The 27544-nt window shown below is 32.6% G+C and overlaps 1 protein-coding gene across 4 annotated transcripts in view; it reads right to left on the bottom strand.

Moving 5' to 3' along the window:
- Nucleotides 1-750: 750 nt before the first annotated feature.
- Nucleotides 751-27544, bottom strand: part of LOC134263421 (uncharacterized) — a 28604-nt gene continuing 1810 nt past the window's right edge. The window contains exons 3-20 of one of the 4 annotated variants that reach the window (XM_062745760.1): nucleotides 26928-26978; nucleotides 26283-26447; nucleotides 18400-18546; nucleotides 18166-18211; nucleotides 17860-17936; nucleotides 16397-17161; nucleotides 14794-14916; nucleotides 12497-12571; nucleotides 12109-12219; nucleotides 10819-11000; nucleotides 9938-10000; nucleotides 7873-7974; nucleotides 7333-7365; nucleotides 4924-5037; nucleotides 4586-4630; nucleotides 4379-4469; nucleotides 3396-3434; nucleotides 751-2393 (exon numbers count right to left, since the gene is read on the bottom strand). In XM_062745760.1, coding sequence (XP_062601744.1) covers nucleotides 2115-2393; nucleotides 3396-3434; nucleotides 4379-4469; nucleotides 4586-4630; nucleotides 4924-5037; nucleotides 7333-7365; nucleotides 7873-7974; nucleotides 9938-10000; nucleotides 10819-11000; nucleotides 12109-12219; nucleotides 12497-12571; nucleotides 14794-14916; nucleotides 16397-17161; nucleotides 17860-17936; nucleotides 18166-18211; nucleotides 18400-18546; nucleotides 26283-26447; nucleotides 26928-26978 — 2508 coding nt within the window. In that variant the 3' untranslated portion in view covers nucleotides 751-2114. Of the gene's footprint in view, nucleotides 2394-3395; nucleotides 3435-4378; nucleotides 4470-4585; nucleotides 4631-4923; nucleotides 5038-6382; nucleotides 6533-7332; nucleotides 7366-7872; nucleotides 7975-9937; nucleotides 10001-10818; nucleotides 11001-12108; nucleotides 12220-12496; nucleotides 12572-14793; nucleotides 14917-16396; nucleotides 17162-17859; nucleotides 17937-18165; nucleotides 18212-18399; nucleotides 18547-26282; nucleotides 26448-26927; nucleotides 26979-27544 lie in introns of all 4 variants that reach the window. The other 3 variants (XM_062745758.1, XM_062745759.1, XM_062745761.1) reach the window with 3 other exon arrangements.

Here is a 27544-nt window from a genome sequence, read left to right as displayed (position 1 = left end):
ATCAAGTGATGTCCACCTGCAAGTGTACTCATGAAAACAGTTACATTGTATTCTTCAACCTGACCTCAATCTAAATCACGTCTCTGAGAGTGATTTGTTGCCGCTTTCCGAATTTAGCAGATTAAGAAATATCGTTTTAATTTTGCATGTCATCACATTTTAATTACAATTTCATATTGACATCACTGTAATATGCTAAATACGTATTCAAATTTTTGGAAAGAGAGAGGGATAGAGAGAGAGATGTCAACAATGACGCTAATCGATAGCCCCGCCTTCTAAGAATAAAAGTCACTCCGCATGTCGAAACCAAGGTCAACAAGTCATTGTTTTTGCACAAATGTTTTACCAAATATAACCAAGTATATGTGTTTTCCATTGCCCGCTTTTCATTTACAGCTTGACAGAGGAGTCGCAAAAGGTCCAAAATAGGGCATTAAGTCCATCCATTCTTTCAAAAATTGTTTTTTGCTGTTCAATGGCATTGCTTATTTAAGAGTGCCAAGCAGTGGTTGGATAGAGTTGGGACATCCTTAATCTCCCACTGTGGGACTGGCAAGTGGTCCTGTGTTACAGAAGGTGTTGGCATGAAAAAGATCCCTCCCTGCTGAATGGCCCTGAATGCCAAGTATAGGACATAATTTCTACCAGCAATGGTTGCGTCTCCATAAGAGTGAAAAATTCTTTAGAGGGATGTTAACCAACAAAAACATTTAATTTTGCTTGATAATGAAAATAAAAGATAGCTAATTATAAGAAATATTTTCTTTATTAGCAGAATATAGATCAACAAAGAATGAAGATGTATAAATACTGGTCAATACTGCTTGTGCACATTTTGAGTCTACGTTGGACGGAATCATCGAGAGCCACTCTCCTAGGTGCATATTAAGTAATTTGATTTATACAACAAAATTTTAATTTTGATTAATTAATTATCCTGATTCGTAAAGGAATTACCTGACTCTAAAACAAAATATAAGGACAGTTTTTATATTCCACACATTCATTTGACAAAATTTGGTAAAGTGATACATTTTCAAATGCCCAGCATAAAAATGTAATAAATAAATTTAAATACAATTTTTTAAAATAGATAAATGTATATGGTTTTTAGAAATATTATATTGGTACTTAATATACAGAAAAATAAAGTTTGAGCATGCCAAATTTGTATACAGCAATTGGAAAAACTGTATCACATATATGTATATTTACAGGAATTTTTAAAATTTTAACTCTACAGCACCAATGAAATATTGAGCGGAAAAAGATAACATGTTCCCCCCAAAGAAAAAAAAAATGGAATTCTTTATTATTACAAATTTTCAACTAAAACAATGGATTTAAATAAAAACAGTGTATAGGGAATATTTCCAAAAACATCTAACTAAGTGTATATATAAAAACAACAATATCACAGGCTTTTTCTCAATCTATTTTTAGTTCAAATCATTTTTGTGGACTAAAAATAAAATATGACTGGATCATCACTATAGGAAAACAACACATGTATTGCATTCAACAACAGAGAAATCAAACATAAAAACTAAATCACTAAGAATTTTTAACATAATGTCATGCTCTATACTACACAGTTCAGATGTGCAGTTACAAGTGTTCTATATTGTGAACATCAAATATAATACATGTATATAGAAAGTCATTCTATTGCAGAATTCAACCCTGCACAAAAACTGCTATCACAAATCTTTTTCTACACTGAGGGAACAAAATAAAATTTCAAATGCTGTCACATACCAGTAATAAATTAACATGGCTAGAATATTTACAAATTGCACATAGTGAAAGGGGTGCATACAAATACACAAAATATATGAATAGACTCTTACAAAATGCCACTATGCCTTGCCCTCTGTTTTGTGCCTTATGGTGAACTGTACTTAAATTCTAGAAATGTGGCTTTGGTTCTTTGAATTTCATTTGCTGTAGCTGTTTTCCAATATAACAGAAGTTTATTTTTTTGGTCACACGAAAATAAAAAAATAAACTTATCATTTGGAAAAAAGTATTTTACGATACACAAAAGAGAGGAGGAAAACTTCTAACAAAAAATAATGTAACACTGCTATCTATAGATATAGGTTGGGAATCTATGCATCTCCTTGGACTGGGACTTCGATGGCGTCAGTGGGTTGTGCCGACTCGTCAGGGGCGGGGGTGGTGTGGGAGGATTCCTCCGCATTGTCCCCCCTGGTGTTCTGGGGGTGAGCTGACTGGGGGCGGGAATCACAGCGACTGGTCGATCGCCTGGGAGAGGCCCGGGCAGATGTGGGTCTCTGTGGTGTGTGCATGACCCTATGCCCTGGGGGTGGGGAAACAGTGGTCTTCCTATGGGAAACAGGCACTGGAATGGGAGAGCGGGATCGATCCTGAAAAGATCAGAGACAGATTTTTTAGTGAGGGTTTATCAAAACAAGATATTATAAAATATAGGTTCTTATAATTAGTAAAAACAATAGCTACCTGAAATAAAGGTGGAGAAAATTTATTTGATCAAAAAACAATACATTTATCATATGGCTTAAATAATTGTGGAAAATCGGGAGAAAAAAACAAGAACATTCATGTATTACAAGGTTTAATCATTTTTTTATGGAAAATGGTGGCCCTGCCCAAGATATGAAATTACCCAAGGATGAAAATGGTTCTTGTTTTTAAAGATTTTTCCTATATATTACTCCAAACGGGATTTAAGAAATTGTGAATTAATTTTCATGAAAAGTTCATTTGTATAGTGGCAGAACATGTCTTTCATGAATTAACATTTTACAGTCTTATATCATATGGCTTAAATAATTGTGGAAAATCGTGAAAAAAAACAAAAACATTCATGTATTACATATGAATGTGAAAACTATAAATTGTGAATTAATTTTCATGTGTCAAACTAACTTTTCTCTTCAAGAACGTCATTATATCTCATACATGTATTAGTAAAAGCTTTCCTTTACCATGAGTAAATTACCCCTTTCCAATTCTTAATGATACTGTATTTAGTATGGATATAATTCTGATACATATTCTCTACCATTTTGTTATTATTACATTATTATTACACAATGCTACTATTGATTATATGTAGATATACATACTGGCCTACATAACAATAATTCTCCATCACCTGTCCATGCAATATTGCAAGTTACGTAAAAAAATTCCAACTTGTTCAATAAATATATTTAAAAATATATGCACTCATTTTACAAGCTAACTAATCCTTCTGTTTAATCTAGCTGAGTTTGAGGAGCATGGATGAAGAGTTGAAGCTTCCTGAATGAATGAGAGAGATGGAAAGTTCACTCAGTGTACACACACACTAGATTTTAATACACTTGTATTGCATGGGTACATGTTGATCATGTGCAACCTACCATCAAATAGGCCTGAGGCATATCTTTATACCCATATTCCTATGGAACAAACAGCCAATAGATACATAAATCAAGAATTCAGTCATCAGCTTCATATGAAAGATTTTATGAAATTTTCAACATAAATTTTATGATGATTTCTTTAGAAATCATCAGAGTTTGTATTCAAGTGAAGATATTCTCCATCTTGTGTTTTATAATCATTTAATTTAGTACTGTGATTTTAAATAATAAAATGATGTTGAAATGTGCAAAATTCTGGTATTCTTTAAAAAATATTTGCATGCTGGTTCTATCAAAATTTTTGGTAAAAGATACTTTGAATACACAAGTTCTAGTTGCTACTACCAAAATATATGTATGAAGTACATGTAATATGGTCCAAAATAAAACTATGGCTATCTAATAATACTCTTCATGCTAACTTTTCATTCAAATATTCACAGATATTTTGATACATATACAAGTATCATGTGATGTGATCTTATCCTATTTACACTGTGTACCTGTCCACGTTCAATTGCGCTTCCCCATCTAACATGACGAGTCTGAATACAAGATAATATATTCTACTTTACATGAAGTTTATCACGTCACTCTGAAAATCTTACGCTATATAGTTCTGTTTTTCATTACTGAGAATCAAAGAGGCAATACTGAATTTTTTTTGTATGGACACCATGTGGATACCGTGCAAAATTATACTATCATTGACAAAATTTCTCTATGTGAATCTCTTCTGCAATTTAGTAAAAGTTTTATTGAAAAGTTTCATTTAAAATTTTTAAATTTAAATTCTTTTTCAATTGACATAAGCATACTGGTATTTAAATTCAATAAGAATATCCTTTGAGTGAAAATTAAGCCACAAAACTTATCAACTTCAAAATCGCAAAGCAGACAAAATTCCAAAGCAGATGATATGGATATCAACTGAACAAGAGTAAAATGATTGCCCGGAGTAATCTCCCCCTGGTTTGTACCTGAGTGACAGAGGGCAGTCTAGCCTCTAGTTTAGCCCCCATTCTTCCTTTGTAGATGTGACCATCTGCTCCCTGAACATCTACCTCCTCTCTGAAATATCAGATAGCTGTCATTAAAAAGCAATTTCAGTTTCCATATTTATCATAAGATTAAGGCATTGCTTGAATTTCTTCATAGAGTAAATCTTTCTTTGATGCATCACTTACTTGTAGATGGGGAAAACATTGCCATCCTCCTCCCTGAATAGGTGGCTGAAATAAGTGTACATGTAATGAACTATTTAAGAAGATTCCATCAGCTGTAAATTAAGCATTAAAACTGCCCGCAAAGTCAGGGATTCTATTTTCATGCACATAGAGTATTTTTTGTGTCACTTAAAAAATATGCTTTATCACAATTATGACTGCATGTACCCCGGTAGATTATTGACCTTCCCAATTTATATAGATTTAAAACTGCATGGTCAATACAAGGAATTAATAAACCATTTGTATAGACATATAGTTTCTATAAATAGACAATACACCTGGTGTTTTATACTTACCTGAGGTGAGAGAGGCGTGTGATCCTCTTGTTGGGGAAGGTTGTGGTGTGACTTCCTCCACAAGCTCGCGTGGTGGCATAATAGTCCGTCACCTCACCACTGTTTCCAGCAAAACTGTCCAACAACAACAAATTCTGTTATTATTTTTCTAATAGAGAATTTTAATTTCTAGAAATGTGTATAAATTCTCAATATTATGAAATGTTACAAATCTGAGTTACTTTTGCATGATTACCTTCTATGAATTATAACACATTTCTCAAAAAGACTAATGTGTATGCATGTCTTTACTAGTATAAATCAAAATAATCTGGACTACAAATATTTGTTGCCATCAAATAAAAAACATGGTGCATAATGGAGAAGCTTTAAAATATAAACTGCAATCCATTGATTTGTTAAGCCTTAATATAAACAAATCTAAAACACCTTTCAGAAGCTTATAAGGCATTCCAACTGCCTGCACTTATTAAATTTAACCTCTATTTCTAAGCATACATGTACATGTATTTTTAATTTTGTACTAAATGCTACTGGAAATGGTCGAGGATGTGTGTAAAACATGCAGTTGTTGATTAGTACATGTATACAGTACAATGTATATGAATGTAAAATACATTTCAATTAAGCCATGAGGTGTGAATCCATGCTCAAATGTGCAAAACTCTTCAAACTGATTGGTGAACATGCAAAAAATAAACTTCTGTGCAAATTAATCTGTATATATATAGATACAAATCAATGTCTGAATGTGACAATGAATACTTTATTCCCCCCATGCTTATCAAAGAGCAGTCCCATAATTGTAAAGGAAATCTATATAGCAGGATTTAAATATATTCCAACACTGTATCTGATTCCTGGTGCCACAAGTAAATATGAAGAATGACATAATGTATTGATCTGCTTGATTTAAAATGTGTGATTCTGTCGACTTGTGAAACTGTTCAGGGATTATACTGACGGCTTAGCATTGTCACTGGGAGAAAACTTCAAACGAAATGTTCAGAGGTCTGAATATGTGAAATGTACTTTAATATATTAGTAGGTTGATAAATATAAATACATCAGGTACAATGAGCAAGGTAGCTAGGATGGTCATAAAAACTTTTTTTAAACAAAAGGCAGGATGTATGGTCATGAACACTTTTTTAAAAGTGCATTTCAATTGTTATTGCTATATAAATACATTTTTTTTTTCTAAATCATCAATAATAAATGATTGCAGAAGACATTGTTAATTGTTATATTCTACAACTGTACATCTAACAATAAGATTATACTAATAAAATACAAAATACATGTAAAAGCACCAGCCAACAATCAAAAGAGAAATATATTTTTCAGAATCCAAATAAAAAAATTATTTCAAGTAAAAATAAATCTATAGATGAAATTTTCATGCATATATATTTCCCAAACAAAAATAAAAAATTTTCGGAACTGATGATGGACTTACGCAGCGCGAGCTGCTTCCTCTCTCTGTTCTCGATACGCCTCAAGGTCACGGCCAAAGTGAACAAGAAAAGCTTTCAAATCAGCTTTGCGCATGCGAGCCAACTGTTTTTCAGCTAATGCTCGCTCAAAATTTATGTTGTTTCTGGGTCCCCTTGGTTAGTGATGAAGGAAAAAAGTTAGAGAGTGAAGAATTAGAAGAAATGATGAGTGCATGGTATCTAAACAATCAATGAAGTTTTAACCTTTTCTCTTATCATAAATACTTTGAAATTAATTTAGCAAAATTTTTTTTCAGAAATATTCTACATTTTGCCAAAAAAAAAATTCCCAAACTCTCCCCTAAGTTATGAAAATAAAATGAATATATCTTAATTACCGTATCATTGAAATTTGATAAGAGAAAGGGTTAAAGATATGATAAAATGATTGAATTCATTCCATGAGTGAATCAATTAACATCGATACATAAATTCAGCCACATGCATGCTTTTAATGTTTTTTTTTTTTTTCTATTGTCCACTCATTGACAAATATTTTTGTTTCAAATCACATATTTTCACCTAAGTGCGACAATTAAGTCTCCAAAATAAACTTGTTTTGAAAAGCACCACTAAAAGTCTCCATGGGATATAATTAAAATTTATTGAGCAGACTCTATGAAATAATAGAACATTGAACTTATTGCCTTTTTGACAAATTCTAACAGCCTGCCGACACTGAAACCGTTCCATTTCAGCGCACCCTACTTTCCAAACAAAGTCAATATTGAAAAAACGAAATAAAACATTAACATTATTGCATGGGTATATTTCAATTAGCAAGCAGGGTAGAGGAAAGGAAAAGGGTTGAAAAGACTGGAAAGGTTACAATAGAGACAAACAGGGAAGGGGGGACACAACAAATGTTGGGTGACGTTAGTTGCAGGCTGGTCTAAAATGAAAACGTAATTACCGAACACTTGGCTTGTCTATTCCCACATACATTCTGTTTTCAAAATATTACATTCTGTTTAACATTTCAATCTCTTGTATTAAGTAACACAGAGTATTGGAGATATTTCTTCCCTCTTTTGTTAAGCTTTGAAGCAAAACTAAAAAAAAAAATCTACAAAAGCTTTATTTCTGAATTTATTAATCAATTTTACTTTTAAACCTCTAGTGCGCCAAAATAACTGAAAAATTGTACTTATTCCTCTAAACTACCACTTTTAACAAAAAGTGCAAATTATCTGATCATAAAAAGCCATAAACAAAAATCTGTTTAAAAAGTAAAATGCTAATTTTACTCATAATACTTAAACAACATATAATATCCATAAGAACCGATAAACTATTATCAAAAAGATCTAATTTAATTAATCTAAATACTGCAGAACACATTTGTTTTATACAAGAAGCAAAGCGATAGGTTAATTTCTCCACAATAATGCTTTTTCCACAACCTGCTTACATGTAACATTTAGAATACTGCGTTATTGTAAACAATAAATACCTCTTTGCATGTTGTCTGATCTGGTCCAACTCAAAAGTGGTGTAGGGGCGCGGGGACCTGGTGGGGGGCAGGCCATTGGTGGTGGGGAGGGAAGGCACGGGACTGAAAAAAAAATAGACAGAAAAGGTTTAAATGGTATCTTATATGCATGATTTTACTGTCGATATGGCAATTAATGCTTTTTTGTGTCCAGAACTATAATTCTATTTAACACTTCAATAAAACTATTTGCCGATTTTGTTTATTTAACTGTACGTTGCGTGTACACTCTTTAACTTTCTTAATCTTCTGATTTTTCTCTTTCCAGATTAATATTATGGTGATCATTACAATTGTCTGATCAATCAAATCTACATTTTGAAATGTACGTCTTCTACTGATTAACCAAATAGCTACATTTTAATATACATGTACATGTTATCAACTAGCTTGTACACTTGCGTGTCCTTAAATATTTTTAAGGATAAAGAAAAAAAAAACATTAATTTTTTTTAAAAATCTGGCTACTTCCTTTTCTTTCTAATTAAACTACAGTCGAACCAAGTTATCTCAAACTCCATGAGACCAAGAAAATAATATTTCTTCAAAATTTGTAAGAATTCAACATAGCAAAGATACAATATTTTAAAAAATAGGTCGTTGATACTTTCAAATCACTTTGATATATCTAATATGGTACATGTATTCAACACACAAAGTTTGAGATACCAAAGAGTTCAACTGTATACTTCATTATACTCACAGCACCAACTACATGTACACTTAAAATACTGAAATCTATTGTACTGTCAACCCATTCCTTGTCTACCAACATTTTACCTGCTTTCTGATAGTCTTACGGTGGGGAATTTTACAATTTGGTCTTCCTCAGTATTGCTAAAATTATTTATAATTATTAGTCAATTTACAATTGTAAATTTAATCTCTTCTGTTAGTCGATTAAAACCAGCCATAATTTTCTAGGCCTTTCTTTGATTTTTGCTATCAAAATAATCAAGGAAATATATTGCATTTTTTTTTAAATGCAACTTGCTAAAATTAGCAAATTATATGTATTATTCACCAGTAAAGTTATCAAAGTTAAAGAAAAAATATGAACATGAAACGGAATATCTTATCGATTGTACAAATCAATTGGTAAAGTAGAAATCAAAGAGACTATAGCCAGCAAGGACAATAATCGATTTACTTCGATGTTTCACAATGTTCCAAAGTATATTTTATGCTTTATTACTAATTAAGGAAGTGCATAAATTAATTTTAAAGGCTAAATTTCACTTTACATGACTTTGTGACTATTATAGGGAGTTCCTAATTGGACAAAAAGCCTTGTGCACCGAATTGATAAATTATTAATTGCAACATTTTAACTTTGATCATTACCGGTAGGCATTCAATCAAATTATTGGCAAATTAATTAATCAAATGGAATGGGACTTTCATAACTTAATTGCTCTGAAGGGTAAATATTGATCATATAACTGTACTAATAGATATCTTATTATGAAATGATCTACAACTTGACTAATTTGAATTTATACAGCTGATGTAACATTCTGGGCAAGTGTCTAAGAAGTTTTATGTACGGTATTTGCAGTTCAGAGTAAATTGATTCAGTAAAGAAATTATCTACTTAAAATTGATACTTGAACTGTTGTTCTTTCATTCAAATTCAATATGATACATGCAAATCATTCTACTAAATTGATCTTTAACAATAAAGAATACTGTTTTTTTTTTTGCATATTCAACTCTAATATGGAAATTTGAGTTAGTTTGAACAAATTCATCAAGACTTGCTGATCTAACAGAAATAGAATTAAACACTTAGCTAGCATTCATCAGTGAAATCATCCTCATTTTATTTCAATGTACACAATCCCTAATCAAAAAATTAAATTTTGATGAATATATATTTAGAATTGTACAGAAAAACGGCCAGGAAAGCACTGCTGATATATTTCCTGTACATGCACAGGTGTCTACGATAAAAATTAAACTACAATTAATTGGCATGCTTCGTTAAATTAAAACAGGGGTGTTAATACAGACATTAAATACTAACCCTGTTGGCACTAGATCTACTGGACGGTCACAGCTAATGCAGTGGAATCGCTGAATTAATTGCCTGAAATGACAAGAAAAAATGGTCTTAAGATTTCTGTGGATTTAAATTCAAAGTGGCCACCAAAACTGACACTATTCAAGCGTTTAAAAAGTCAAGATATGTATGCAGTGCATAATTTTTAACTGTAGTATCAAATACATTGCAGATCTCATTTGCAGTTTAAACAAATATAAAAGCATGACAATGTAAATTTTTATTTTATTTCCACCAGTTTTAAATTTGCAGCTCTGTCATTCTTAAATCAATATTTCACAGATGGCTAAAAGTATACACTCTTTGAGAGAGACAGAGAAATGATAGAATTTAATTATTTGAAAAGTACACTATATACTGTTAGCATATAAAACATGTCTGTATACACCCACTTTATGTGTATAGTCAAATATGCTAGTATGTAAATATTTTCTTTGCTTGTGGCATATATTACTGAAATGGTTGCTTCATAAAGTTTATTATAAGGTCATACCAAGAAATATTTATGACAATATCAAGTACCGGTACATCCTGTGATGTAATTTCTGTCATATTTATAAAATTTTATTACTTTATGATACATATTTACCTTAAAGTAACATTACAGAAATAGACCAATATGAATCTACTTGACCTATGAACTCTTTATTTGATAGGACGAAGAATTGATGAGGAAATTCCCTCAAATGCACCCGATAAATATTATCAGTGTTGCCATAATGTTGAATAAAATAGCTGTGTTTCAAGATGTTTTAAATATGTATATTCAAGATGTACACAATATGTATATTAAACATGTATGCACTATGTATATTCATCATGTATACAATATGCTAACTGCATACTTTCTAATGCCTGCAGCATCATCCTCAGTCCATTCCACTTGTGCCTGCTGCCTACGTAGCTTGTCATTAAGGGCCTTTAACCTACTCTCCAGCCATTCCTTCAGGGGATCTAACTCTAGTCTATCAAGTTTGCCATCGATATCATCTGCAAACTTCTTAATGGTGCTATTCCAAGATTCCTCCTAAAAATAAATCAAAGTTAAATTAAATTCTTGATGACGCAGGGCCCTGAAGAAGTTTAAATTGAAAAGAAGCAAAATGGGAAAATACTGATTTCATGTTTGCTTTACTATTCATCAGACAATAAGATAGGCATATGCTATATGCACACTTGTATGAACTAGCTCATTATCTGAAAATCCAGAGTTTTGATAAGGAATAAAAGAATCATTGAACAATCCAATTTAGTTTTTCATTTGGAAATTGCTAACTAAATTTGGGGGAGGGGGGGGGAGTAAATTTTTAAGTGGCACTGGGTTCTTTTATATATGTACCAGACCCACATACAATGGGTATTTTGAAGATTAAAAAAATAAGCATCATATTCCTCAAATTCCTCTCTATACCACCATGTTATTTAATTGCCACAACACCTGAGTTTTTATTATTCTGTACTATTGTGGAAAGTACACACCTCCCTTAAGCAAACTTTTTATTTCACTTTCAAAAAATATTCTCAAAGCATCCTTTGGTCCATAAAACTATGAACTATAAAAAACAACAACTTATCAAATAATAAATATCTACTCTTCCATGATATAGTCCCAGTAATTTCAACTTCACTCACTTTTAACCTGCCCACAATAACAATATTGATGATTTATTTGAAAACATTGATCAATATATTTCATATCATTGGCTCTTTAGGTATATTGTGATTTAATTTATCTGATAGCTACAGACGTAAATCACATCAAACCGGAAGTAGCAAAAAATGGCTGACTTTTGCATTAAATGACTAAGGGTTTAAACAATTTTAGGACGCTATTACTCATTTTTGTAAAAATGAAAGTTACTTTAATAAACAATTTCATTTTCAATAGTTCTGTTGAACCTTTTGATTTTATAAAACTATGAATACTTTCAATATATATCAGTAAGATACCAAATGATTGTAAATATTTCTCATTGCTCTTTAGTATATTGTGCTTTAATTTATCACCATATCAAATGATGTGTGTTGAATTTGATTTTATCCAATGTCATCAGATTATAAAGTTCTGCGTAATATTGATGTGATTTGCCCCATAAGTACGTAAGTAAATCTAATTTGCGCGGGTATGCACTTACATGACCTGCCAGCTTGTCGAGGATATCTTTAATCATTTTGTTGATCTCGTTGGTCGTGGAATCAAACAGGCTATGGTTGACTTTGTTATCCAAGGACCTCTTGTCAGCTTTCTACAGTACAATCAAATTATGTGTAATTAATTTCAATCAACAAGTATTATCTTAATGAATAAAATAACGCCTGTTACAAAGATGAGTGAAAATACCAATTTTTGGGGAAATTGAAATTTTACTGTAATTTGCACTTTGATAATCCCTTAAAAGGGTATTTGTGAAATATCAAGGAAGAAGAAAAATATTACCATAATCATGAAAATTCAAGACCTGTTGGTGTTTCTAGATATGACCCCTAGTTGACCTCAATGACCTTTGCCCTGGATATACTTACAACATCAACCTCCATCTGCACATATTCCTTGTCTGCCTTGGTTTCCTGTAGTTTTTCACAGTGCTGGAAGAGACTCTAAACAAAAGATAGATACATGTTATTAAAATGTATAAATTACGGTATTCATATATTGGTAAAACTCATTATTGTATTTTTCAAAGAATTAAAATATGGTAAAATACAGTAAAACATGACTATATAGCAACCTTTATAATAGGACTGATTCGCTATATCATAATTCCTCCTATAAGCATAATCATGTTGTATCGTTATCACTTTGCTTTTAGGAACTCCCCACTCTGTTAGTTATTGTCACAAAATTAGATTTGTGGAGCTGTTATTTAATTTATATAATTGACAAATAATCATGAGATCAAAGGTAATATTTTTTAAATACACATATTAGTGAAATTTCTGAACATATAATAAGTAATATGTAACAGGATTTAAAGATTAAGATTTACTAGTTATTCAAATAACTACCGAATTGGAATAATTGCTACAGTATAAAAATGGACTCGAGGCTGTTTGCGATTTGAGCATTGATTCATACAAACTAAATTTATTTCTTATCAAATTTAAAGAGCAATTCTGATTTATTTTGTCCCTTGATGACTTCAACTGTGTTACTTTTTTTATTGATTATTTGGGTGTGAATTTTAACAAAGTGGACTTTTGATTGTCTAGGTAAATATATATAAGCAAGGTCTAATGGAAAAATATAAAAAAATGTCTGGAATTGGTGAGGTAACTACACAAATCTCTCCACTTAAGTCCAGGTCTGGTCAAATATCCATAGTGTCAATAACAGTCACTTTTCTGGGCCATTTAAATGTGTGGGCAGAAATATGTCACATACAGATCCATTAATCACCTACAAGCAAAGTCAACCAAACAATTACCATTAATTGAAAATCTAAATTACTCCATTTAAAAATTTTAAATGGCTTACTGCTTATCTTCTAACCGTTCAAAACTCTCCCATCTATCGTTATTTTGGGGGTTTGGTCCAAAATAAGGCTATTGAATATTTGAGGGGGACAAAAATTCATAAACATGATCAGGGTGGAGTGTATATATCTTAAAATGTGAACAACATGCTTTAACATTAGTAAAGTGGCATTATGTTGCCAGATTCAGTCATCAGCTTGGCATGTAGTCTCTCCCTTTGCCAAGAATGTTACGCCACAAAGCCTCTTTTTAAGACACTGCTGTGATCAATGCCTGCTACTTAATAACTACAACCCAGGTATTTTTTTTCCTTCAGAAGTTATATTAGTGTAGACCTTTCTATGAAAGCTGATAATCAGTTTCTGCTTAGCAATAATGGCGAACAGCACCTGTGAATTCCTACCTAGTCTACACGATGAGTGACCGTTCAATAGCTGTCACAAAATTTTATTGCCCTGTTGATATTGCTTTTCAAATATGAAGAGAGAGCATTAATATATATTGCAAAGTTTTTTGTGCCATGGGTCACAGTTCAGTTATTCTCAATGGAATCCTTTCAAACCAATCAATTTTACCAAATTGTTCCATATAAGCAGATGACATAAAATATCTATAAAAATATTGCAAGGAAAATAAAACTATGAACAGAAATTTCATGCAGACTTGTCATAAAACTATTTTATGAATGAAAAATTCTTGTCATCTTAATTACAACCAATAGTTCTATAGCTTTTAAGAAGTACCGGTACAGTGTTCTCTGATAAATCTTACAAAGAGAAAACCATGCAAACACATCTTAAAGAGTTCAGTTCATACATGCAGCAGTCTGCAAGGTTAACAGACAACATGTACCGGGGTATATCTGCCACATGCTAACTATAATTCAGCGAAACTTAACAATAAATAAATTTGCGATGTAACAAATTTCACAAACAATAAATTCATAAGGGCAGCTTGGACACTAACTATATTACTTAATTAACTTTGCTTTAACTGTTAACTATACCCTCTTAATCATAAGAATAATTTTAGATTGTCTGTTCATTTGCCATTCTGATGCTTAACAAAATCTATTTCAAACATTTTCTATATAACCAGGTCTCACAACAGTACAGTAAACACCCTTGTAATGAAGTGCCAGAAACAACCAATTTCAATATAGTTAGATCGTGACATTACTCAATATATTTTAACATCATATTTTTTTTAATTTGCAGGGAATGAAAAATCACTCTGCTGTAAGCAAAAACACATCATAAGCATGTTCACGCTAACCATGTTTTACTGTAAATATCTATCACTAGACAGTTTGCTGCAATGCTCTACTGAATTCTTTACAGTCCTACCTCTATCTGCTGAGTCCTGTTATTGTTTTCTTCAATGATATCCTTGGTGGTACTGTGAAGTTTCTCCACCTCAGCCTGTAGCTGTAAAATGGCCTGCTGAGCCCTGCTGAGGGCATCGCTGTCCTATGGACACAAATATAAATGGGTTAACAAAAATATCTATATGGATCATTTTTTATTTATAGTATTCTTTTTTATTTAAATATTTTGTTTATAATTTTAAATTTACTTTATAATAATAAAAAAATATTTTACATTTTTCCATGTATTAATTAAAATTTGGCAGTTAATACATGTATCACTTAATTCTATTACATTCACATACTTCAATAAACTTGTTTCCAAGAGTATTAAGTTACAATTACATGTATGAATATTTGAAGAAAATTACTTTAATCATTTATTCAACTTCATTAAAAAGAAAGAAAGAAAATCAAATGTATCATTTCCAATTAATAAAGAAAAATAACAACTTGAAAGTTACTGAAGTTCAATTACTAATATTTGTTTCTTTGTTGTTTAAACTTGCTGGGCAACGGAGGGCATGCACACAAAGATTGATTGATTTGAAACACTTGGGTGATGAAAGAATGCTTAAGTAAAATCAAAATTGTTAATTCATGTTAGTGTATAGTTATTCTGTCAGAACAAACTAATACTGTGTCAAGCTTATGGTGCATAGCCACATTCAAAAGTGAAAAAAAAAGCAAAGAAAAACAGGTATCAGCAATCACTAAGACCAAAGAATATGTGCATTATTAAAAGTAAACAAAGAGACATATTTATACAGGGTTGGCCCTAGCCTAGACATTGTATATGCTTGGTAAACACCGCCTACAAAAACTGGCTTTTTATCTTTTGCCGTTTCATGGATTTGTACTGAAAGCAACAACACTGTCATACATATATAATGCAATTAAATTCCCCTGTCTAATGCACCCCTCTCTTGGCAACATAAATGGAGGAACGATACAATGGGAACAAAATTGAATACAAATGAACTTTTAAAGTGTTGTAATATCGATTTTTTTTTTTTTGAAACTTAAAATGATATTAAGCACCTCTTTTCCAACATCCATGAAAAGTAAAGGGAATTTTAAATTGTTATCATTGAAATGTTCAGGAAATGAATTAAAACCTACAAATAAAGAAATATTGATTGAAGCAAGATACTGTAACTAGCGAGGAGTAACATTCGTGCCAATGGAAACATGATCTCATGCAAAATTCATGCATAATCTTAACTTAAATCTAATGTCTGTTGAAAATGGTATGCCACATTCAGTGTTGTGAAACAGAAATAAACTGCTAACTTGATTGTTTAAACCTTACACTGCTATCTAATTCAGGAAAGCTGATACTAGATGTATTCTGCGATTCTGATTCTAAGACAACCGCCGATTTTGAATTTGTGGCAACCGTAGGTATTTCACGCATTTTGCCAACATATCCATCCGATTTTGACTCTATGACCGACATGCGAGTATTATGCACTATTCTCTCTTGCTCGTCCAAATGACTCTTTGTATGGCCCTTAAAACAATTATAACCCTGCATTAATTTAAAAGAAAATTGAGTTTTATGAAAGAAAAAGTGTACTAACCAATTCGTTCATGCCTGCTACTTTAGCTCTCATGAGAGCAAATTCAACTCCTTTAGCCATTCTTTTCAACTCATGATCCAAGCAGAAGATCTTGTCCCTGACCAAAACTAGCTGGTCATTCAGAACAAAAGCTAAATTTTTCATTTTATTATTGGCCATTTGTAGCTCGGCACTGGAGATTGGTCGATCTGGAGTGTCTCGGACAGCCACGATCTCTGTGTATTCTTCCTCAAAGATGGCCATGATCTCTTGTTCAAACTCACAGTTCCTCTCCTTGCTCTCTTCAGACCGTTCCTTCTTGGAGGGGGACCCTGGCTTCTGCTCCTCCCCAGAATCTGTCTTAGCCTTCTCTTTTTCAGCGCTCTTTCCACGCTTTCCTCCAGCACTGGTGCCTACCTTCTGCTCTTTATCATCAGCCTTGCTTGCTTTGGTATCTGCTTTACTAACTTTTGTCTCCACCTTAGTACCATCTTTCTGATCCGTCTTGGATTCACTGCTAATGTTCTGGGCACTGCTGGATGACCCGTATAAATCGACCAAAGGATCTGGGCGGTTTTTCTGCTGTTCCAGCCAGCTAGTAAGATCAGACACCTGGCTCTGATAGGCACTGTCATCCATCACCAAGTCTTGGAACATCTTGAGTTTGTCCTCCAGATTGGAAACTTTTTGAGTCAAGACATCGATGGCAATGTCTTGTAATTCATGCGCATGTAGTTTTGTGAAGGAGACATCAGACATTCTTTTCCCAAGCTCAGCAAGTGATTTCTTTATAATCAACAGCAGAAAGAGGTAGAGAATGACAAAGAGAAAAGACAGAAATGTAAGATAGAGCGGAAGAATGACAACAATTAGCAAATTACAGTAGAGCCTCATTAAATCTGAATGATTATTTTCTGGACATTTGGGGGAAGAAGGGGTAGAGAATTTTCATTAATATTACCAATTATGTAAATAATGTTTCGCTAATTTAGATTCCTCTTTAATATAAACCATGGACAATTGAGAATTACAAGCATCCAGATTAATGAGGCTTAATTGTATATAGATGAACATTAGTATTATCGATAAATGATTTCTACATATACAAAATAAGCAAATTAAATTGGCAATGTTAAACAAATAAAGTTAGCAATATTGGCTGGCATAAATTATAGCAATTACTACAATATAATTTTGATGACTATAAAAAATATGCAATCAAAACTCGAAAGGCTTAAAAGGTAACCAGAAGTGACTGGCCATATACTAGTGTATATATGTATAAGGCACCTGCTGGACTATATGCATAGCCATATGATTAAAACCCAGCCAGTTAATGATTGTAGGTGAATGGACTAGAATGTAAGCGTATTATTAAAAATTTCTGCACTATCACAAGCACAAAGTTGGGTTAATTTCACTCTGCGTAGTAAAGAGGATTACAAATTGATTATATGGAAGGTCAACACCGAAGAATTAAATACCTTTTCTCTAGCCTGGGCAAGGGCGTCCAAGTCTTCCTTCAGTTTAGATAGTTGTTCCAGTAGGTCTCCAGACAGATCTAAAATCGGACATTGTTTGTGAAATATTATGTTTAAAAAAGGATCATCAATCTATACTGAAAGTAATCCATGTATTATCAAAATATTGCAATCCCAGAGTTTTTAAATTAATTTTTTTTTCTAAATTGTGTTGCAAATTTTTGAGTTTGGGAGGCTTTACTGCTCAAAAGAGGTTGTTCTTTTTTAAAATCTAGTTTTCATGCTTGCACAGTTTCACTGAATTCTTACTTAGGTTTTCCAATGCATCTTTGTCAAGTTTGTTCTTAATTTCAGCCTGGAAAAAAAAACAAGGACATGTCAAATGACATTAATTTTACTTCAAATTTAAAAGCAGTATCATATGCACTAGCTCCTTTAAGAATTTAAAAACAATAATGGTATATTGTACTCCTTTTCATTCCCGAAAATAATAATTTGCACAATGATTTTACGATCAAAAAACTTTTATAACTTGATACCCACCTCTAGAGCTTCTACCCTTTTGGTAAGAGCATCATGACTCTCGCTCAATTTTCCGAGTTTTTCCAAGATGTCCAGTACTTCTGCCGAGGGACCAGAGCTGGCGGTGCTGACTCGAGACAGGGGTCGAGAGGAAACAGGGCGGGAGGGCTTAAAAATTCAATTAAAATTAAATAAAATCAAAATGAATCACTTTCAAATTGAACATATGCAGCAGAGTAAAAAAAAACTACAGCTATAGCAACATCACGATAAAAAATTCAATTTCAAAACAAAATAATTAATATGTATAGGGATTAAAAAAGAGATCTTATAAATGTTATTGGGATTTTCTTTTTGCCACATATTAAAATTCTCTGTCAAACACTTCAGTTTTCATAAAAGATAACTGAAAAAGTTCATTCAAAAATTTTTAATTAAAATTTTGTGATCATTTATAACAGAGGAATTTTTTTCTTTAAATTAAAAATATGTTTTTACACCTGCTGAGATTAACAACTTTAATATTATTTATATCATAAGAGGTCCATATTAATTTTTTAATTAAATGAACAGCTGCAAGTTTTTATTCATAAAAAGAGCAATGACCGAGTATCGATATAGGTGAATTGACGGGAAATATAAATTAAAGTCATGCATCAAAATAGGGTACCTGCAATATCTCTGCAATATTTCATCTTAGAGTTCACAGAAATAAGGCTAAGGTATGCATAAGTTTTTGGTTATGTGTCTCTTGACATTACCTGACTGACATTTCCTAAGCATTTATTCACAGAGTAAAAATGAAAAAAAAGGAGAAGTGAAAAGAGACACAAAAGCTGCGTATGTATTGATACTACATACTGTAAGAAACATGCTATGTAGTAAATACATTTTTTAGGGGGGGATGAGGGGGGTTGTAGAGTTATTCATTTTTTTGGTGTATATTTCTTATACAATAAATAATACGAGGGTCGTTAGAAAAGTTCGCGGACACATTAAATTACGGAAATTTCTATTGTGTACTGTGAAGTATGACCTATGTCTGAATAAATTCCTACATTTTGTTTATTGGTATGTAAAAAATCAGGTCCATATAATAACATCTTGAAAATTTACAACGATTTTTACTATGAGGTTATGGGATTCACGGAGCAATCACTTGACGTAAGGAGATGTAATGACCAGATTTCAACCCGTTAACCTTTGTCGCAGTTCTATAAATCTTTAGATTTTTCTGATCTTTTTTCTACTTTTAAATTGAATATCTATATCAAGACATGTTACTTTTCTTCTACAATGTCTTTTGTACTGATTCGGATATTATTGGACATGAAAAAAAGTTTATGCAGTTAATCAGTTAATCGATCAGGTATGGAAACTATGCAAAACCATATAGGCGCAACGCAATGTCCATGCGATACGGGGGTAAAATTTCAAACCTTCCATTCTTATGAAGCTACAACCATTTGAAAACTTCTCCTTTGTAGGTGTATTTCACAGTTTGTTTTAATCTCTTTTTAGACATTTTCCAGTCTGCCTACATAATTTTTACGTAGCGCAGTGTTCCATGACGCTCATTGACGCTCCGATTTTTGGCTGTGTTTTTACGCGTTGATCATTTATAAACGGCTATAAAACAGGCATATACCATCCAATTCAGTTCGAAATTTCTCCCAGTGATATAATACTTTAGCGGCAGGTAAAATATCATAAATCTCTTTGCGCTACAATTGTGCAATTTTTAATTTTAATAAAGAGTCTTTGTGATGTAAACGTGCCAAAATGTAGCATGCTCCGTGAAGCAAGTTTTATCAAAATAAAAAAGCTGTATATTTTTTAATAATCACCGGAGAGCAAAAATTTCTTGTATATTTATTGGAAAAAAGGTAAAGATTCTACCTGGAAAGTTTGACCGGTTTCGTGGAAATAGCGCGCTCACAATTGAAAAAAGTATACCAATACTGCAGTTTAATACAAACCCTGAGTCTATGCTAAGAAGAAAGTGAAGAAAATGAAAAGTACATGTATTAATTTTTTTTTTTCAAATGTGATTTAAGTTTAAAAGTATTTGCACATGTTATTTTTTTTTTCTACTGAAATGCAAAGTTATTGAATCTATGTGTTCTCCATATTCTAAACGTAAAACAGACAAATAATTGCATCTGATTAATTGAATTCAAGATTTACTTAACACCGCATGACAAACAAGTGGACACGTAAACAAATGTTACATTACTAGCTTGCAAGCAACGGACAACATGAAAAAAGTTAATTTAAACATTAAAACAACAAAAACAGGAATGTATTTGTGAAATACTGATGTCCCATATGACAGTTCATGGTGAAGGTTAAAGTTTTTTTTTCAAGTAGGTCAAGGTCAGGAGGGCAAAAATTTTGGTACCCAAGGATACGCTTAGTCACAAATAATATAGAGAATGTAACCATGAGAAATATAAAAGCATTTATTACCACAAACTGTTTAAATGTTATATGGTCCAAGGTTAAGGAAAGTTCAATTTTTCAAAAGTAGGTAAATCTCCAAGGTCAATGTCATATGAAGTAAAAGAAATAATGTTGGTCTATCAAAAGAGGGTCTGCTACAATGAAACACATAAAATATGAAAGCCCTGGTTCCAACTGTTCAAAAAGTTTTGTATACAAATGGACAGACTATAATATAGTATATGATTATAATGATATGCACTAGAATCTCCAATTTACAAGCTGAGGGGAATAAAATATTTTTTGTAATACCTAAAGAAATGTATTAAACATTGCAAAGTAATTACAAGGGAAAATATTCGTTTAGAAAGTTATTTCTTCATAAGTGGAAAGAAGGGTATTCATTATGTTATCTTAATACAATATGTAGTGACTCGAGATCCAGTTAGATTTTGTTAAAGAAAATAATGTTCCAACTGCATGATTTTAGTATCTAGAATTGTGTGGGAGGGGGGTTTAGGGGCCTCAGACATCAAACTCATTAATATGTGCCCTCATACTTACTGGGCGAGACTGGGGCTGAGATTCTGGTTTCAAGCGAGAATCTGAGAACTAAAGTCCAAAAAGCACAAATTACAGCAAAACTTGTTTAGTATGAACACGGATATTGCGAATTCATGGATAAAGTGAAGTCTTTGATCCCCAGCTATATAAATTTAACAAATTCCTTATACGGATATAACAAATTATGTATACAGTGAAGTAATTTCGTAAGGCCCCAGTGACTTCGTTATAACCGAGTTTTACTGTATTTGTGGATAACGGATAATAATTCGTTTTCTAATTCAGTCTGTCTACAAATACCTAGATTTGACTTTATAGTCCTTTTTTCTTGAAACGATCATTTGAGCTAGCTGGGATCAAATGATTGACAGTTGAGGTCTGTTGCAAAAAGTTACTGTTATTCGGCAAAATTTTCTTCTTTTATTTAGTTATAAGGTAATTATTTTCTCACTTAAAATTCACTATGTACCCTAGAGGAATGCTTATATCATTATAATTTATGTAGTTTTAAAAATCTAGGAACGAAAATGAACTGTAAAATAGCAATTAACATACATGTACAAAACAAGAGGCCCATGGGCCACATCGCTCACCTGAGTAACTTGGGTGATGCAGATCTTTTTAAAAGATTTGTTCTATATATATTTCTATATAAAACTTGGATTCCCCATTGTGGCCCCGCCCTACGCCCGAGGGTCATGATTTTAACAATTTAACATCTACACTACTCAAGGATGCTTCCACATAAGTTTCAGCTTTCCTGGCCTACTGGTTCTTGAAAGGAAGATTTTAAAAGATTTGTTCAATAAATGTCTATGTAAAACTTGGATTCCCTATTGTGGCCACGCCCTACCCCTGGGGGTCATCATTTTAACAATTTAATATTTACACTACCAAAGGATGCTCCCACATAAGTTTCAGCTTTCCTGGCCCAAACGTTCTTGAGAAGAAGATTTTCAAAGATTTATTCTATATATTTCTAGGTTAAACTTGGATTCCCTATTGTGGCCCCGCCCTAACCTCGGGGGTCATAATTTTAACAATTTAATATCTACACTACCCAAGGATGCTTCCACATAAGTTTCAGCTTTCCTGACCCAGTGGTTCTTGAGAAGAAGATTTGTAAAGATTTGTTCTATATATTTCTATGTAAAACTTGGATTCCCTATTGTGGCCCCGCCCTACCCCCGGGGGTCATTTTTTAAATTTAATATCTACACTACCCAAGGATGCTTCCACTTAAGTTTCAGCTTTCCTGGCCAAGTGGTTCTTGAGAAGAAGATTTTTAAAAGATTTGTTCTGTATATTTCTATGTAAAATTTGGATTCCCTATTGTGGCCCTGCCCTACCCCCGGGGGTCATGATTTTAACAATTTAATATCTACACTACCTAAGGATGCTCCCACATAAGTTTCAGCTTTCCTGGCCCAGAGGTTCTTGAGAAGAAGTTTTTTAAAGATTTATTCTATATATTTCTAGGTTAAACTTGGATTCCCTATTGTGGCCCCGCCCTACCCCCGGGGATCATGATTTTAACAATTTAATATCTACACTACCCAAGGATACTTCCACATAAGTTTCAGCTTTCCTGGCCCAGTGGTTCTTGAGAAGAAGATTTTTAAAGATTTGTTCTATATATATCTATGTAAAAATTGGATTCCCTATTGTGGCCACGCCCTACCCCTGGGGGTCATGATTTTAACAATTTAATATCTACACTACCCAAGGATGCTTCCACATAAGTTTCAGCTTTCCTGGCCAAGTGGTTCTTGAGAAGAAGATTTTCAAAGATTTGTTCTATATATTTCTATGTAAAACTTGGATTCCCTATTGTGGCCCCGCCCTACCCCCGGGGGTCATGATTTTTACAATTTAATATCTACACTACCCAAGGATGCTTCCACATAAGTTTCAGCTTTCCTGGCCCAGTGGTTCATGAGAAGAAGATTTGTAAAGATTTGTTCTATATATTTCTATGTAAAACTTGGATTCCCTATTGTGGCCCCGCCCTACACCTGGGGGTCATGATTTTTACAATTTAATATCTACACTACCCAAGGATGCTTCCACATAAGTTTCAGCTTTCCTGGCCCAGTGGTTCTTGAGAAGAAGATTTTTAAAGATTTGTTCTGTATATTTCTATGTAAAACTTGGATTCCCTATTGTGGCCCCGCCCTACCCCTCGGGGGTCATGATTTTTACAATTTAATATTTACACTACCCAAGGATGCTTCCACATAAGTTTCAGCTTTTCTGGCCCAGTGGTTCTTGAGAAGAAGATTTTTAAAGATTTGTTCTATATATTTCTATGTAAAACTTGGATTCCCTATTGTGGCCCCGCCCTACACCTGGGGGTCATGATTTTTACAATTTAATATTTACACTACCCAAGGATGCTTCCACATAAGTTTCAGCTTTCCTGGCCCAGTGGTTCTTGAGAAGAAGATTTTTAAAGATTTGTTCTATATATTTCTATGTAAAACTTGGATTCCCTATTGTGGCCCCGCCCTACCCCTCGGGGGTCATGATTTTTACAATTTAATATTTACACTACCCAAGGATGCTTCCACATAAGTTTCAGCTTTCCTGGCCCAGTGGTTCTTGAGAAGAAGATTTTTAAAGATTTGTTCTATATATTTCTATGTAAAACTTGGATTCCCTATTGTGGCCCCGCCCTACCCCCGGGGGTCATGATTTTTACAATTTATTACACACTACCCCAGGATGCTCCCACATAAGTTTCAGCTTTTCTGGCCCAGTGGTTCTTGAGAAGAAGATTTTTTAATGACCCCACCCTATTTTCGTATTTTCTTGATTATCTCCCCTTGGAAGGGGTCTTGGCCCTTGATTTTAACAATTTAAATTCCCCTTCACCTAAGGATGCTTTGTACCAAGTTAGGTTAAAATTGGCCCAGTGGTTCTTGAGAAGAAGTTGAAAATGTGAAAAGTTTACAGACGGACGGACGGACGGACGACGGACGCCGGGTGATCAGAAAAGCTCACTTGAGCTTTCAGCTCAGGTGAGCTAAAAATGCAGACATGCAAATCCTTTGCTGTGTACATATCTATTAAGGTCAATAATTGATCTATTAAATTTTCTTTGAAATATAGCACAAGTTTCAGATTTTCATCAAATCTACTTTATTGCAATGAAATATTTATGTGGCATTGTAAAGCTCACACACTACGTACATTTAAAACTTTTCAATATGCTTTTGACTATCAATTAAGAGTTAATAATGTTTCACATGGTAAAAGCAAATTCATAAAATGTGTATGAGTATTCACTCCCTTTCACAGAGTAAACTAATGGACCACCACCTGTGACTTTTTTTTTCCATGCCTAATGCTAGTACCTGAATATACCCAACGTATGAGACGGACATTGCACCATTGCACTGCATAAAAACACTTGACATTTAACATACATTGACAATTTGCTTATAGCCTTTACAGAGCACATCATACAAACCTTTAATCTATTCTTGAAATAAAAAAAACAACAAAAATAGTTATCATAAAAAAAGAGGGGGAAAAACACAAAAAGGAAAAACATTCTTCTGTTCAATTAAGGTAGATTTTAATACTCAAATAGAGGTAATGAAAAGAATAGCCGAAAAATAAATTAAAGGACTAAAAGCACATTAAAGTCAAAAAACAACTATTCATCAATCATGAACACTTTTATTTGTTCTAGTGATTTTAACTGAAGTCATTTTGCTATTAGAAATTATTAATATTCCCTCCCCCTTGTCATTTTTACTTTGGGGGAGGGGGGGGGTCATGAATTGTCAAAGCAGAGATAGTAGCCAAAAATGGAATAAAATGAAACAAAAAATATTTTTGATGTATCATATGCAGTTTCAAAGGCAGAGGAGTGTCTGGAATTGAACTGTGTGGTTGTGATAAATCAGATTTTTGTGTCAGATCTCTCTGAACCTCAAGAATAACTGTGATATGCTATGCACATTATATAAGCAAGTTAATATTTTTTCTATCAATTACTTGTCAATATATTAAGAAAAGATTTTAAGTCAAACAGAAAAGATATGTATAAATATGCATGTAATAATATTATACAAGTAATTCCTATTGTACGTCAGATTTCAATAGTTTTCATGATAAGTTTATGTACAATAAATACTTGAAATCACTTAAAGGATTATCTAAAAACTCTTTACAGAAGAACAGAAGAAGAGATGCATTGTCCAAAACGGGTAGAAAACTTTATCAAAGCAATTCAACTACACGAGAAGAAGACGCAGGGTAGCTAGCTAGGGAACTCCTCCGATACTTGAAGTTGTCAAACACAGACACTGGACAAATATTTGACAGTGGTATAATCTTATCGGGTATATTCCGCCTCGACAAAGTCGAATGTCTATATTGATTGGAGCATTGATCTACATTCATTAGACCTGTAACACGATACCATTATCTAATGAACCCTCCTATTCTAAGTCCCGATACACAATGAATACTTAAATGACCAGAACCTGATCTGACACAGACGCTATTGTCTATAATTTCAATATTGTAAATCTAATCAGCTTTAACACTTTGACAAGCATTGTGAATACTGTGAATAGACTACATTTAAGAAATTAGTAGTGAAATATTATCTATATTTTACCTACTTATCCATGTAAATATTAAATATTAATTAATTTTCCCTAACAGATAACTTTTTTGTTTGCTTATTTAAATCACCTGACCCAAAACTCGATCATAAAATTCTTTCTCCCTTTGAGTGATCAAATATTTATGGTAACCTCATTTTATAATCCGTTTAATGCCTTCTTCAGATTTCTCGCAACCAAAACACAAAAAAAACAACTCTTGCTTACAACAGTTTTATCTATCTGTCAATACGGGCAGGAGGAAAATCCGATACTTACAGGGTCTGTTTGTGCGGATATCTCTACGACCACCCGTTCCTGAGGCTGCATGTTCTCCCAGTCTCTTTTGATCCCCAAAAGAGCATCCTCTAAGGAGGGCCAGGTCACGTACTGGGCCAACTCCTCGGGGGTGGGGAGCAGGGAAAATTTCTCGTTTAACTCATCCTGCAAAAAGTGATCAAAAAGAAATATATTTATATTAGATCGATGTAGGCCAATTAAAGTACAGTATAACATGAATCAAAAAATTAAATCAAAAATTGCCTGGTAATGCTCCCCTCTGAATCAAGTTGATAGGAAATACCAGGGGGAAAAAATATATATATATTTCATGAATTTTTGTACTAAAAAATGCAAAGATTTTCATCATTTAATTGATATGTGTTTGAAACACCTGATGATGTATCAAAATTCTGATTTATTGGCTAGGAACATCTGACGGTACTTTGATTTTAAGGTAGAGATAAGTTAAGAATAAATGTATCTGTGAAAATTACGAGTGGGAAAGGTACAATGTTAAGTACCTGTAGATGTAATTGTACACTGTGCATGTCCTCAAGTTGCCATGGAAGTGTTTAGGACAACAATAAGATCAAATTTAAGTCATTATGGTAACGTTACTTTTTTAAATTTCAATTTACTTACCGTTTTCTTTTCTAAATCAGCCAGTCTTTTCAAGAGGTCATCAATATTCAACTGAAACACATTAAAAAGATTTTTAAAATTCACTAATATTAGATACCAAGTAATTTATTATGATATGCCATTAAATAAAAAGGTACACTACAAGGAAATTAATGTAATAATCAAGTCCAAAAGATTGTGACTTGAAATATCATTTACTTTTTAAAACTCTCCAGACTTTAAGGTTCTTTTTTTTCAAAATTGAATTTTTGAATTATATTTACATAAGGTAAATAATACAGGCTAAAAGTTTTGGATTAACCTTGTGGGCTTTTGTTTGGTGGAAACATTAGAACCAGTTTAATGTGTACATGTACTTTTAAAAATTTGGATTTAAATCTGTTTTAGCCTTTGATCTGTACTGTAGGTCAAATAGCTTCTTGATTTTGAATCATTGAAATTAATGGTGTGTTGATTGATTTTACAATGATCTTACTATATATCTTTTAATAGACTTTTTTCCCAAAATGTGAGATTTTTAATCTATCATCTATCTTCTTTTTTTAACATGTTTAATTACTACATGTATATTTTTGGACTGTATAAAAATGTACATATATATGATTCACATGGCTTCA

This window comes from Saccostrea cucullata, unplaced genomic scaffold (assembly GCF_032062105.1).
Source record: "Saccostrea cucullata isolate Sc308-1 unplaced genomic scaffold, CSIRO_AGI_Scuc_v1 ctg1865, whole genome shotgun sequence".
NCBI lineage: Eukaryota > Metazoa > Mollusca > Bivalvia > Ostreida > Ostreidae > Saccostrea > Saccostrea cuccullata.
This window is presented reverse-complemented; position numbering and strand designations above follow the sequence as displayed.